Below are 15,423 nucleotides of genomic sequence, written 5' to 3' on the forward strand. Positions count from 1 at the left end.
GTATGACTCAGGCTGGATGCAGCTGGGGCTATCGACCAGAAGCATGCAGCCTCTTCAAGTGCCCTGTGCTTCCCCACAGCACGCCAGCCCCAGGGGGTCGGACTTCTTACACAGCAGCTTCGATGCTGTAGACATGAACGTCCCCCTCTGGACAGGTCAAAAGCTGCATTGCCTTTTCTGACCCAGTCTTAGAAGTCGCACAGCACCATTTCTTACACATTCTTTTGCTCAAGGCGGTCCAAGTCCTCCGAGACACAAGAGCTTATGTCTCCCTCATAAGCTCTCCCTCTAGATGGGAAGAGTGTCAAAGGATTTGTGGCTATTTTTAAAAACCACCAAAAAATGGGAAAGTACTGAAGCATCTTTCTGGTTTTACAGGTTTGGAAACTCAGACCCAAGAGGACAAGAGTTTCACCAGCTAAGGGCTCATTAATTATTAAATGCATAATTTAATTGAGTGCCAACTATGTACCAGACAGGCGTGGACCCAGCTGCCAGGGATGCTTGCCAAGTCCTTCCTAGGGGTGGCAGGCCCAGGCAGACCCACTAAGAACCCCTGTGGTCCGATGGTTGCAGGCACCGCCAGTCCTTCCCCTGGCAACTGGTCACCTGTGGACATGCGCAGAGGGCAGTTGACAGGGCAGGGTAATGCTGGACTCTTCAGCATCAGAACAACTTCAATGGCAAAGTCTGGTGTATCGCATTCTGAGTCTGCTCCATTTTCATCTCTAATCCTCATTTATTCAGTAAAACTCATTGACTCCTACTCTGTGCCAAGCTTGAGAGCTGGCAGTCAGAGCAATGAATAAATAGAATGAAGGCCTTGCCCTCGGTGAAGGATTTCCCCAGGCCATCTCTGCCAGAAAGGCCACTGGTGGGGCTGCGAGGTTCCAGGGAATAGGGTCAAGGAATTTTTCAACTCCTCTCGAATCTCCACGCCCAGAGCCGACTGGAGAGGAATTGGTCACGCAACTTAGCAATTTAACCAGGTTAAACTCAGCAGAACAGAAATCAGCTGAGTGTGAAGTTGGAAGGCAAGCAGCTTACATTTAAAAAACCCAAGAAATATTGCAATGCAGACTAATAGCAATTGGGAATATCACTAGACAGACTCATTAAGCAAGAAAGTTTCTGTGAAAATAACAAAATCACAGCACCCAGGACACCCCGGCATGAGATTAAAAGCTGAAAGTAGGTTTAAGCTTCATATTATTAAACTGCATTATGACAGTTTAGTGAGAGAGAGCTTAGAGCCATCGGAGTCGATGGTGGCCCTGTTATGGGAATCTGACTGCGTCTTTGAAATTCAGAGCAGTTTGAAAGAATGAAACTGTCAGAATATCCCTCTCGTGTGGGGCAGGGGAGGGGAGAGCGGGAGACTGGGAAGTGGCCTGTGGGAAGGACTGGAGGCGGGGAGGGCTGGTTGAAGGAGCGTGTACTGACAAGAAGACACTTCCCTGAAGTCTGTCCGGGAGCTGAGGGCCAGGGGGGTGATTTGGGGAAGAGAGTGGGGCCCACGCGGTAAGCGCTCAGCAAATGTTAACTCTTGTTATGATCATCCATGGGCCCATCTTGCAGTGTGGGTTGCTGGGGGGCGAATACCAATGACTCCAGGCCAGCTGGATTCTGAGCTTGCTTTCTCCCCGTGTTTGATCCCAGAGCCACCAGGAAACCAGCCAAAGTCAGAGAACAGGGTGATGCCTGGAAATCAGCAAAAGCCACGTCGGGCGAACAAGCCGATGTCCCTTCCACATGTCTCTTTGATCTATGGCGACACAAGACGAGAACAAGCTCTTGCAGGGTGGTGTAGGAGGCGTGTCATGCTCAGCAGTTGCAGGCATCGTGCTCTGTGCTGGCAGCGCTGGGGAGGGCGCGAAGCCCAGGCTGCCCGGGCACAGCAAACCCCACTTATGGTCTGGGCCTCTGGCTCTGGAGCTCGGCTTTGGGGACCAGGAAGCCTGGCAGGCGTTGCCCAGGTGTTTGCTGCTCCGTCCACTTGTTAGTAGAGCACTTTGGCTGGCGAGGTTCCAAAATATATTCTAGTCACTCAACTCTTGGAAAGCGGTGGGTCTGGGCTTCAACACACGTTCTGCAAGGCCAAGATCCAGTGGTCTTTCCTCCCCGACTCTTCTCATTCCTGAATCTTACATGGCCCCAGGATCAGGCTAGTGGACATTCACAGCTCTCCCCCAGTACTTTCCAGCCTGAGAAGACTCGTCCCCCTTCAGGCCTGGTGCCCTTGTCACCTGACATCTGGGTGGGAGTTAGACCTTCCAAAGATATTCTGTTCCTCCAGACAGTTCAATCCCCTTGCCAGAGAATATGTTTCCCCAAATTCAACGTGCGTGAGAACCACCTGGAGAACTTGTGAAAGCACTTGAGTCCTGGTGTCCTTGAGTTCCTAACCCCAGACATTTGGATCAGTAGGTCTGGGATGGGCCTTTGAATCTGCATCTGTAACAAGCTACCAGGCGATGCTGATTCCCTCTTGCCTGCAGACCACAATTTTAGTAGCCCTGTTCTTAAATTCATAATGACCCCATATCTCTTTTGAGAGCCTGCTCTCTCCTTTAATGGTTCCATATTACCCTCAAGATAAAATCTAAGCACTTCGGTATTCACATAAACGTTTCCATGACCTGACTTCAAAGCAGGGTTGCCACATGCTGTTGCATAGTTTGTGCACAGTTAAAAAACAGCACCGAAGGGATGAAATCAGCTAAGCACCGGGCTGTGTCTATCGGGAGGAATACGACTAGGCACGAGAAAGGCGTATCTTTTTCTTCTCACAAAGGCACTCCGAGCTCGCTGAAGTGCAGGGGACTGGGATTAAGGGGGGACTCTATCTGCCTGGAAAGGTGCCTTTTTCCGTTTTGTACAGAGGTGTTATAGAAGCTACTAGTCATTCTGCCCAAGAATAGCTCGGGCCGCCTCTTCCTTCACTCTGTCTCCCATCACTTCCTGTCACCCTTCTCCTACCTCCCTCATCTGGTTAAGACCTTCACCCTCTGGGGGAAGACTTCCTGGCCCCAGAAACCTTCTCTATCCTATGCTCCCAGGATCCACGTGTCCTTCCCTCAGAGCAGTCATCTTGATGTGCCTTCGCCGCTCATTCCTGTGGTCACCCCTGACCCCCTCACTGGACTGTAAGCTTCTGGTGGCTCCCCAGTGCTGAGCACAAAGCCAAGTCAGGAGCTCAGTGAGTATCTGTTATAGATTCTATTCTGCAGCCACGAGGACCTCACACGTGCCTAAACCCAGCCTGCCATTTTTTGTTGTTGTTTCTTAAATGTTTTATTTTGAAATAATTCTAAATTTACAGAAAAGTTGCGAAAAATAATACAGAGAGTTCTCTAGCTTTCACACAACGTCAAATGCTAACATCTTACATAACCATGGTATATTTGTCAAAACTGAGAATCCCCGTCTGAATTACAATTGACCAAACTCCAGAATTTTTTTTCAGATTTCCTAACTTTTTCTGCAGGTGTTTTGTTGTTGTTGTTGTTGTTGTTTTAATTTTCTCCCTTCTAGTTTCCTGCGTAGCATTTAGGTGTCATGCCTCCTTATCCTCCTTCAATCTATGACAGTTTCTCTGTGTTTCCTAGTCTTTACAACCTTTACATTTTTTTAAGAGTGCTGACCAGTCTTCGGTCTGGATTTATCTGATGTTTTCTCATTAATGGACTGAGATTCTGGAGAAAAATACCACAGAGGGTATGTGCCCTTCTCGCCACAGCATCCCAGGGGGGCACTGATCTCAATATGACTTGTCACTGGCAATGTTGACCTTGATGACTTGCTTAAGGTGGCGTCTGCCAGGTCTCTGCACTTTAAAGCTATTATTTTCCCCTATTTATTCAAAGTGAGTCACAGATCCAGCTCGCACTCTAGGAGAGAGCAGTTAGGCTCTGCTTCCTGGAGGGATGGATGTCAAAGAATTTGTGGCTTTATGGGGAAACCACAACGGTAACTACTAAATGTGGAGGAAATAATGTTTTGAAAATATTCTATTTCTCCTTAGTTTTACCCACCAACTTCAGCATTCACCAGGGAATCCTGCCTGAGCCATTATCACTGCGGTGTTCCATTGATGAGCTTCTAGTACCTTCCAGCAGGCCATTTTTAGGACAGCTTTCCTTGGCACATGCTTCATTTCAGAGATCTTTGTGCTTTAGGGCCCAGCTCCAGCATTCTCTGCCCTGGCTGCCCAATCAAATCTCTTGGAGAACTTTAAAAATGTCTGATGACCATTTGTACACAGAGTGTTTGATTGAGCTAGTCTGGGATGGAGTTCAGGCATTGGTACTTTTTAAAAGGTCTTTGGGGCATTCTATGCCCTGGAGTCCAGGCCGAGGACCACTGACCCAGCCCAACACTCTGGCAGCTTCTTTGGGAAGCTGTCCTCACTCTCTCTGGCAGAACCAGTTACGCCCAGATAAGTGTTCCCGAAGAACTTGGTTCCCTGCAATAGCCATCAATGCTCTGTTAGCTCCCAAAGTCAGGACCTGGCTTTTCTTCAGCAGTGTTTCCCCAGAGCAGAGTCTAGCCCAAAGTGAGTTTTCGGTGAGCATTTGGTGATAGAGAGAATGATTCCATCGCAATAGAAGCAAAAGCACTGGCTGTCTGTGCGTGCAAGTGGCCAGTCCCTGTGCTCTCTCACTGGCCCCGAAGTGCTGGCAACACCAGGGACATCAGTGCACGTGTCAGTCATGATCGTTTTTTCTACTGTTGTTGCAACCCTCAGCTCTCTAGGAGCATCAAGGGCTCCGTGGCCAAGAAGTCACTGGCACATGCATAGCCTGCATCCCTGCATGCTCGCCGTTCTTCAGGAGTGTGTTCCCGTGTTGTTTTTGAATTGCCAACAAACTAGAGTCCACACTACACTTCCAACAGGAGGAGATTACCTTGAACCTGGTCTCCTTTTGTACGTTTGCTTTGGAGGCCACCAAGATGGCAAAGCCCATGCCTGTAAAGACTTTTATAGTGAAAGTAAATATTTTAAACAGCTGTTTTGAGTTTGAAGAAAAATTAAATGATTTTAACTCTTTATTCAATGAACTGAGAACGTTGGTCTATTTTACCTGTAATCTTGTTAAAACTCTATTATATTGAGACTTCCAGAATATGAGCTGGAAGCCATTTGGAGAGAGTCGGGAGCAGATGAGATGGGTAACTTAGGGTGCTAACTCCCCTCTCCCCCAAAGGGTTTAGGATGAAGACACCATGGGTATAACAGCAAGGGAGAAGCGTGCTAAGCTACAGAAGATGCTTCAAGCTGTAGTGACCCAGTTTATACTGTCGCCACTGACAACTGATGCTATTATGAGTTTCTTCAATATGGGGTCATCTATTTGGGAGTGAGCTCTTTGAACAGCCTTTGTGGCTCTTCTAGAGTATGTCTGCATGTTCAAAGAGACTTATCCAAGTTCTTGTCACGTCATGGCACTCACTGTGATGAAGCTGAGACAGCAGAGAACACTTCATGAGCTGTGAGTCAGCATCTGTTCTTTTAGGATGCGGCCCAATCACACATATAGCTGCCCTCACCCCTGCTTACCCTTTGAGCATGTTGTCTCTCTTGGCCTCAGTGTCCTCAGCTGAGGAATGGGAATAACCATAAAGAACTCTTAGCATTTTTTGAGGGTTACATGAGGGGATATTTTGTGAGTCCCCTCTCACAGTGCCCGGCATAGAGTGAATGCTCCAGAATAGTGTGTTTGTCATGATTGTGTCTTCAGACCACGTGTTTCTACGTCTTGGCCACTTCCCTCATCTCGCTTTTTCTTATATGCTCCCTTAACCCCCAAGCCCCATCTCATGCTCAGGACCTAAGTCTTGTCAGCTGCTCTATCTGAACTTGGAACTGCTGTGTCTTACCCTATACCAAGCCCAGTGCCTGGAGCACAGCAAGGCTCAATCTACACATGTTCAAGAAACAGACAAGTCCTTCGGGATGGGGCTGTTCAAGGGAAATTGTTTCCTGATCTCTTTGCCTCTCTTGCCCCCTCGTCTTCAGCTCAGGGTAGAAGGCCGCTTGTTCTTTGCAATATGGCCCCTGGTCCATTGCAGCTAGAGCCTTGATGCAAAGGCTAAAATAGCTCACGGACTCCCTGAAGCCTTACTCCTGAACAAAGCGGTTGCCTTCCAGGAATATAAAAGCTGAAGGTCATTCCACAACACAAACCAAGACAGAAACTAAACTTAAAATTATTATTTAACCCTTGAAGAACCCAAGGCTCAGAGAGGTTAAACAAATTGCTTAAGCTACACAGCTAGTTTGATCATCTCCTTGTACATGAAAGAGGAAGAAAGGTTGGAACGAAAACCAGATAAGAACCTTGCCCTCTTGGAGCTTAAATGGAGTCAGAAAACTCTATTCAGGGCCAGAGAATAAATATTTTAGACTCTATGGGGCACAGGGTCTCTGTCACAAGTACCTAATTCTGCCGTTGTACTGTATAAGCAGCTACAGACACTACGTCAGTGAATAGTGTGGTTGTGTTCCGGTAAAGTTTTATTTACAAAAAACAGATGATGGGCCAAAATTGGCTTTTAGGCTTTACTTTTTAAACCCCTGGGCTGGTGGAAGAGGGACTCATTCATGAAATAATTGCATGGCTGAAGGTAAAATTGGTGGTTCCAAGAAGAGAGATGTGATTCTGGAAACATAAAATAGGTGCACGTGGGAGTCAGAGAAGGTGCTCACGAGAAGTGTCCTTTTAAGTGCAGACTAAGGCTGAGGAGTCCAAACTAGGTGAAGGGGAGGCATGGGAAAGGAAAAGTGTTCTGAGCTGACAGAATAGCTCGTGCAAAGGTCCTGTGTCCGAAAGGACCATGGCTCTTTTTAGACACTGAAATAAAGCCTAGAATGCAAGAGGGAGGTCAAGAGAGGCCAGCTCATGCAGTGAGCTGAGGAAGACCATCGAGTAAGAACATGATCTTAATCCCGAGAGCTATGGGAAACTGTTCTCTTTGGATTCTAGGGTGTGATGCCACTGGATTCTCATTTTGAAGTCCTCACTCTGGCTTCTGGCTGGGGATTCCACTGACAGCAACCAGAAGAGACAGGGTGGTCTCTCGATCACCTCGTTAGAGCCACAGCCCAGTCCCTGGAGCCCAAGGTGGACATGCAGCTCGTCAGCATTCCACGGCCTCGCTCTCCACTTCCAAAGATCCCCATTGCCTTATGCACGTTATGGCCACCGCTCCATCCCATTTCATTTTTCTCGCCTGCCTTCCCCTCTCCAGCACGCTCTCCCGCAAGCTGCAAGTTAGTAAAACTTACAAGTTAAATTTTTCAAAGAATGTTTCTGACAAAGCAGTGGGGATTCGATTTGGTGAAGCCCTTCATAAAAAATGGAAGACGCGCTATATTAACATACATTGATTTATTCATAGTGTTTCATTACGAGTAAGTGAGGATCCTGTGATACCAGGAAAGGTTAGGAGAGCAGGGGAGCACGGTATATTATACTGACAGCTCGTGGAAATTGAGTTGCTTCTGGATTGAATTCGGAGCGCAGAAAAGGAATCGGCTAGTAAATAAGGCATGAGTTTTACCTCCCAGTACCTGTATATCAACACAGTTGCCACCAGTTCAGGCAGGGGGACTGGGGATGAATTTCAAAAGGATGCATATGCATGCCTTCTCCACTGGTGGACAGAGGTTAGCTGCCATAGGCCAAGCTCTTTGAACGTGCCCCTTCTTCTGTCTCTAGGTAGACCTGAATGCTCAGCTCCCCCATTGGCTCACCGCTCTCCAGTCGCACTGGATGTTTCTCAGCTCTCACAAGGCTTTGCCCAGCCCGGGCCTTTGCCCAGGCAGTTCCCTCTACCCAGAAGCTGGAAGACTCTTTCCTCATTCTGAATCTCTTCTCGTCCTTGAATATTAGTTCAGTTCTCCCCTGAGATACCTCCGTGAGCACTTTGTCTTAGTTGGGCGTTTCTCAGAAGCAGACCCCGCGATAAAGTTTCAAATACAAGCAGATTATTGAGAAGTTTAGAAAACACTAGGGAGTAGGGAAGAGAAAGGAAGGTAGGCAATGGTGAGTGTGCTTTCCAGCCAGCTGCCTCTGGAGGCAAGGAAGTCCCATCCTGGGAAGTGTATGCATCAGCTCCCATAGGTCCAGTCACTGGGGGTATTAATTACCGAGCACTTTCTGCCAGCGCCCATGCGAAAGCCCTCAAGCAAAAAAAAGGCAGGTGTTTGCAGGCTTGTCTTTGAGAACAGCTGGAGTGGATAGGAGTAACCAGAGGAAATGCTGTGACCAGGCCCCCCAGGGACCAGCGGGAAGGGTGCCCCTGCCCAAGCCGTGCTTGCGAAATGCCCACATCCTTAAGCTCCACACAGTTCTTATCCTGAGCTCACTCTGCTCGGGGCAAAGTCTGGCCTCTGACATGTGGCATTAACTGCTACATTGCTACTGCTTAATATAAGGAGAGAGAAGTCACCTCTTTCTCCAAAAAGTTTGATGTCCTTGCCAGGAACAGCAACCTGCTTATTTTTTAGGTAAAGTTTCTGTGTTCCCGTTTTGTTGTTGTTGTTGTTGTTGTTGTTGTTGTTGTTGTTTTTGTTTTTTGGGGTTTTTTTTTTGCCTAGATTTGTCCTTCCTGTCAAACATGGGACCTTCCTGATGGAGGACAAAGTGATACAAGACACCTGCATAGTTGACTTTCCTATCTCTAGAAGAGAAGACACTTGAGGACAGGGCTTAACTTGTATTCATTTGGGGGGCCCCAGCAGCACACAGCGCAGATTCTAGAGTACAGGAGTGAAGGTTTGTAGTCCCACATCCATCATAGAACAGTGACTAACCATGAGACTGCATGATCTACAGCTACACGTGACAGCCTGCACGACTCTCGCAAGCGTAATGTTGAGCTAAAGCAGCCAGATGCAAAAGAACACAACCTGTGTGACTCTACATAAAGTTCAAAACCAGGCAAAACTAGTCCAAGCTGTTAGCAGTCAGGATGAAGGTATCCATGCCAGGAGAGGCAGATAAGGATGGGAAGAGGCGTAAAGGGAAGATTTTGGATCTGGTAATGTTCTCTCTCTTGACTGAGTGCTAGTTATATGGCTGTGTCCAGTTAGTAAGAATTCATTGAGCTGTATAGTTTCCTGTTTGCGTATTATACTTAATAAAACTTTTTTTAGTGGAACAAACTAGATAAAACAAATAAGTGAAAAAGCCTGTGTCTGCCACGTTAACAACTGTTTGATTTGGAAACGTGGTACTCAGAGTGTAAACCATTGGAGGCCGGTGCCAGAATGCCAACTGTTATGTTATTTTCACAGCAGGATAAGTGCAGGAATTGAGAGGGAGCACCCAGAAACTTCTACAGTGCCTTGACATTGCTGTGACATCTGAGTGCACTGGTCAGTGGACACATCTCCTTGCACAAAGTGTAGATCGGTTTAGTTATTGCCAAACTCACATGAGGTGGTCTATGGAGTATTACAGATCTGCAGTGGATTGGGAAACCCCAAAATGGCCCTTCATCATAGATATTTTGAAAAGCGCTGATTTAATGAAAGTTGTTTCCACTTGAGCCTCAGTTTATCCATCATTAAAATGAGGATAAATATCCCAATGCCCCCCAAACACGATAATGCATAAGGAAGCAGCAGGCAGCACCACATGGAGTTAGTGGGCTGATGAGCGGCATTTTTAACTAGCCTTCCAAAGGATTCTAATTGGTCTGCTACTCTTGATCACTGCTATATACAGCTGCACTGTCCAAGGTGGTGGCCACTAGCCACATGGAGCTGCTGCACATTTGAAATGTGGCTAGTCCCAGGGAGGATGTACTGGAAGGACAAACTACATACTAGATGTCTAAGACTTATAGAATACATTTATTCATATTATGAAGTATGAATCTAAAATATCTCATTAACTTTTTACTTTGATTACAGGTTGAAATAATATCTTGCATATATCGGCTTCGACAAGATATATTATTTAAATTAATTTTACTTTCTTTTTTCATTTTCTTTTGATGTGACCACTAGAAAACTGAAAAGCATGCATGTGGCTTGCATTGCTTTTATCGGACAGCAGAGCTCCAGGGCATCGGCCATGGAGTATTAGGAGGCTGGGATAACCTGTAGGGTGGACGGCAGCAGCAGAGCCTGCTGACCAAGCTCACGTGCCCCCTCCCTGCCTCCCTGAAGTGTCTTCCAGATAATCTCCATCCAGCTTCCTGGATGAGGTATTTATTGGTTTGTTTGCTGGCTTGTTGTGCAGATCAACTATAAGGCTGTTGGCTCGCTGGACCCGAGTGCCGACCTCTCCAGCCAGAGGGGAAAAGTGTTCAAGCTCCGGAATGAAACCCACCACCTCTTTGTGGGTCTGTACCCAGGGACCACCTACTCCTTCACCATCAAGGCCAGCACAGCAAAGGGCTTTGGGCCCCCTGTCACCACTAGGATCGCCACCAAAATTTCAGGTATCTTTTTTAGAAAGCGAAAAGGAAGAAGATTGTTGCTTCCCCCCACCCTGCCCCCCATCTCTTATTTTCCTGAGAGTGAAAAAGGTCAGAGCAAACTGGCACTGTGTGATATTAGAGCAGTCAGGACAATGCGGTCCCTCATGTGTTACCATTGTTGTCTCGTGGAGAATCCAATCCGCAAACTTCCCAAAGTGTAAAAAATATATTAATTAGACTAGACCAGAGGGAATGCTGAGTGATTCACCAAATAATGTACCACACAGTTGCACTAAACAGTACTTTTTTTAAAAGAAATACAATTTGGTTTGTAAAAATGTGATTTATTTACAGGACTATTCCTTTTGAACCAGGGCAACTAGACACCATTAGACAGCATCAAAGCAGAATTATCTCAGAGCCCTTTTTGCAAATTATGTTTTTTTTCAGAGTACCTATGCAATTCAGGTCTGCATACATGCGTATTTTGCATACACTAACCCATGGTGTTTTCGTAGCTTAATGTTTTCACTTATCTTTATACCATCAACATTTTCCATGTTGCTGCATTGCTTTCATTATAATGTTCTGTCAAGTGGATGGACGTAATTTAATTAAACATTCCCCTGTGGTTGGATATATTTGGTGCTTCCATGATTTTATAAAATAACGCTTCAATAAACATGTTACAGAATAAAGTCTAATTTGTTCGTTTGGATTATAACTTCAGGATTAAATTTCAGGAATTGAAATACTGAATTAAAAGGGATGTGGATTTTAATAGCTCTTAATACAAATGGCTAAATTACCTTCCCGAGGGATTAAATTTAGTCACATTCTTATCAGTTGGGGATGAGAAAGGGAGGATCTCAGATGAGAAAGAAAAAAAGATAATAGGAATTCATCACTGCTGTAATTTACATTTTAAATGTGTTTAACAAGGTTGACTGCTTTTGCATCTTTGTTAACTTATATTTCCTGCATTTATCTGTTTATTTGGCGTGGAACTTTTTGATTCATGGAGGTTACTGGCTACATACATCACAGCAGACTTTGTCCAGACGCTTCTGCACTTTGAAGGAACTCATGGGCAGGCTGGACGTCAGGGCTGACTTTGCTGAAACCACAGGGGTGCCATGTGATGACCAGCTAACCCTTTCCCAAATGTCCCAAGTGTCCTTAGGGACAGCATCAAGGAAAAGCGGTGAGCACAGTTTAGGACCTGTGCTGAGCTCCATCCTCTCTCTGTTCTCTGCCCAGCTCCGTCGATGCCTGAATATGACACAGACACCCCGCTGAATGAAACGGACACGACCATCACGGTGATGCTGAAGCCCGCTCAGTCCCGGGGAGCCCCTGTCAGGTAAGGAGGGTTCTTCACCTGGAGCTTACGGTTTTCCTTCTCTGCACCATGTGCATCTCCCATTGAGTCATGCCACTGCCGGTGCCCATAGGCAGGACTAGCCAGGAGCAAGGCTTCCTGGAGGAAGAGGGTCAGCAGCCAAGCCCGGTTCAAAAGGGGTCACTGAGCCAGGATCCTCTCTCCACACAAGGGGGTTCAGAGGACTGGTTCAGAGGGAGCATGCTCATGGGGACCTAAGGGAGGCTGGGAGAGGAAGTCCTGAAAGACACTATGGTAAATTTATCTAGTGGACTGGAGGCCTAGAAACACACAGTCTCCTGACCAGATCACCTTTCCATGTCTGACTGCAATTAACAGACAGATGGACAGACTTGCTGAATTCTTAAAAAAAAAAAAAAAAAAAACCTGCTCAGAGATTATGACTGGAACAAGACCTTTGGGCTGGAACAGGTTAGGGCCTTAGTGTGCTAGAGTCCCACAGAGGGACTTGTGGTCAAAGCCATTCTGCTGATTTTCACAAGAGACTGCTGGAGATCAGGAGCATACTTACAGCCCAGGCAATGAAAGCATCTCAGTAGCTAAGCCGCCCCAGTGCGAGTTCATGGCTCATGGCTATCAGGAAGGTGGGCATCTCTTTTAAACAAGCCACACTTCACAGAGGACAGCAGCTCCTATGTTGACTGCTGGCTTTGCTCGGAGATCAAGGGACTATCGTCTCTTGAAATCAAGCAGAGTGTTGGGTGGAAGAGCTTTCACGCTAGCTCAGTTCAGTTTGACAAGCATTCATTGAGTGCCTTATATGCCTGGAATTAGGAATATTGAATATTTATTGAGCACTCACTCTGTACCAGGCACTGTTTAACTCGTGCTCTAAAGAAAGTCAAACTCTAGCTGGGGAGACAGAAACACGAAAGCATAATTACAATACAGTGCACGCTTATGGAAATAGGCAGCGATCATTATGAGAGCTCAGAGGAGAGAATTCCCAGAGGAGGAGACACTGCGCTATATCTTAAATGTGGTATAAGATTTCACCAAAGTGCTACGAGGGTCCAGCATGAGCAAAGGCATGGAGGGGAGAAGCAGCCTGCTCTCCTGGGAGCAACCGCAAGTGGCTGTGTTTGCTTTAGCATAAAGATGAAGGCAGAATTGGTGGGGAAAGAATGGAGGACATGTTTGAGATACTCAAGTTTGTTTGAGGGGCCATGAGTGGCCACTGGACAGCCACATGCAGTGTCACTTTTAGGATACTGGAGACTGGGAGACCAGCCAGGAAGAAGGCTATTGAAATGGTCTAGTTATCTGTTCTCCAAACTGGATCCAACTCTACCCAGAAATTATAGGCAGTGGAGCAGATAGAATCAACTGCCAGCAATTGGAAAGTTCCCCTCAATTCGGCAGACTTTGAACGATATTCTGTCCTAAGTCAGGTGAATCGTCAGGCCTTGCAACAGGTGTGCATAGTATTTGCGGGGCACCTGAACTAAGAACTTTTCTCTTACATTCTACACGTGAGTTTTTCCAGGACTGTCCTAGCTATAATGGCCCAAAGCAGATGAGGTCTCTTATATCAAGTAGTTATTGAGTTATTGCTTTTATTCTTGGGCAACATTGTCATTTAATTTTCTCTATACACCGAGATATTATCTTAATTGTCAAATGAAGAAACTGAGGCTCAGAAATTCCCAAGAGCATACAGGCAATAAGTAGGAAAGCTGAATATTGATGTGGGTCCTCCAAGTGCCAAATCTCGTGTTCCATTTTGGCCACCGATGCCTTCCTCCCTTTCACAGCTCCTGCCTGTTTCATACAGCAGTGTTGGTCGTGTTTCAAAAGCTTAGAAAGCATTCCAGATGGCAATGCATGGCCCAAAAGAGAGAAACAGCTTACCCGATATGGTACGACAAGTTAGCAGCTGACCCGGGATCATAGGCCAGATCTTATCCAAAGCCCATGACCTTTATAAGGTAGACCCAGGAATCTCTTTTATTACTGCAAGCCTACAAAACTACTGGCAAAGGGACCTGATCGGCTGGCATCCACTGTGTGGCATCCTGGTGAGGGCGGATTCAGTCCAGCTCCCTACAGTCTTCTGGCTGCTGTGTGGGGCAAAGGAAAAGATGTGAGTTTGGTGGCCATGAACCTGGGTTCAAATCCTGCTCTAACACTGCCATGTGACCTTAGACAAGATGCTTAACCTCTCTGAACCTCAGTTTTCCTTATATGGAAAGTCGGATAGTAGCTATTTCACAGAAGCCAAATAAAATATAAAAGTGAGCCAAAGCCGGGCAGACCGTCAGAGAATTCCTTCGTTAGCTTTGCTTCTTCTCTGTGGAACTTAGGAAGTTCTGTTCAAAACAGTTTTTGAAAATCTGCCCTACTACAGGGTCACAGTGTTGCCTGCTTTCTTCTTAGGCAAATTTCCAAAGATTTTCGAGACCCTGATTTCATGGTTGGGAGGGAAATAATTTGCTTTTTCCTTAGGATCCCCTAACGTCTTTCTAGCACAGTTTCAGAAAAAAAGTCATTTTTTAAACGATATTGAGAAATAAGCAGTCTGAGTCCTGCCCAGTGGCAGCATAAAGTTAATTTTTGTACAGAGCACCAGGGACCTAACCTCAAAATGAGTCAGATTATATGCCTATGAACCTCTGGAAATGCTTCAAAGCCAGCTGAACACAGATGGGAGTAATTACCATTGTGTTTTATTGGGTAACTACTATGTTTCGAGAATTTAACCTTAACTAACCTATGAGGATTAGTATTATCTTTCTGTTAGAAATGAGGAAACTCATTTTGATAAAGCTCAATTACAGAGCCTGTTAAGTGATGAAGCCAGAACTTATACCCAGCCCTCTCTGACTCCAGAGACCAGCAAGGGGGTTCTCGGAGCAGCCCAGACCTACGTTCTTGGGAAAGCTTTTCCAGTTGCTACAAAGAAAAGCCCTTTACACTTTCTCTCTGAGCCTACATACCCTTAGTTTGCATATCTGTTTAATAAGCTCATACATCTTAAGTCTACAGTAAATTAGGAGATGGGAATGGAAATGCTCCAGTAGCAGTGAAAAATGACAGTTGGCAGGGAGCCAAAAACGGGACAACCCTACAAAACTGACACAGAGACTCAAGAAATAAAGAGATCCATATGCTGCAGTTCGTGCAGACCCTCACAGCCATGGTTGTTCATTTACTATTCCCGGCTCACCCCCAAAAACGTAGCATTAGGTTCCATGTCTTCAAGTTAAAAGGGGCTGCTAGCTTCCATTTAATGAGCAAAGACTGGCTGTGTGCCTGTCACTGCAGATAAGCTATCCATATCCTTACAACATTGCAATAATAGTTGCCCCATTTTGCAGATATGGAAACTGAGATACACAGACGCTGAGTGAGTTGACCCAAGCCACGAAACAATGCAGGCAGAATTTAAACCCAGTTCAGCTGACCCTAAGCCAACACTCATTCCATTACACCACATCACCTCCCTGGAAGAAAGTTGTGCATGATACATTTTGGTGACATTTCCATGGGAAAAAGAAAAATTAAAATAAATGTCACTGCTCAAAGGGGCAATGCTTGGTGTCTGGAAATGTCTGGCTGTTTTTCTTCTCCAAGCTCTGGATCACCGA

The 15,423-nt window shown here is 46.0% G+C and overlaps 1 protein-coding gene across 1 annotated transcript in view; it reads left to right on the forward strand.

The window, feature by feature from the left end:
• The window catches only part of LOC105306715 (receptor-type tyrosine-protein phosphatase T-like), a gene marked incomplete at its 3' end in the record, with an annotated part of 597,375 nt that overhangs the window by 480,519 nt on the left and 101,433 nt on the right, over positions 1-15,423 (forward strand). Inside the window, exons 11-12 of the mRNA XM_011381898.1 lie at positions 10,254-10,455; positions 11,695-11,797. Of these exons, the coding sequence (XP_011380200.1) occupies positions 10,254-10,455; positions 11,695-11,797 (305 nt within the window). The remainder of the gene's footprint in view (positions 1-10,253; positions 10,456-11,694; positions 11,798-15,423) is intronic.

Source organism: Pteropus vampyrus, unplaced genomic scaffold, assembly GCF_000151845.1.
Source record: "Pteropus vampyrus isolate Shadow unplaced genomic scaffold, Pvam_2.0 Scaffold455, whole genome shotgun sequence".
NCBI lineage: Eukaryota > Metazoa > Chordata > Mammalia > Chiroptera > Pteropodidae > Pteropus > Pteropus vampyrus.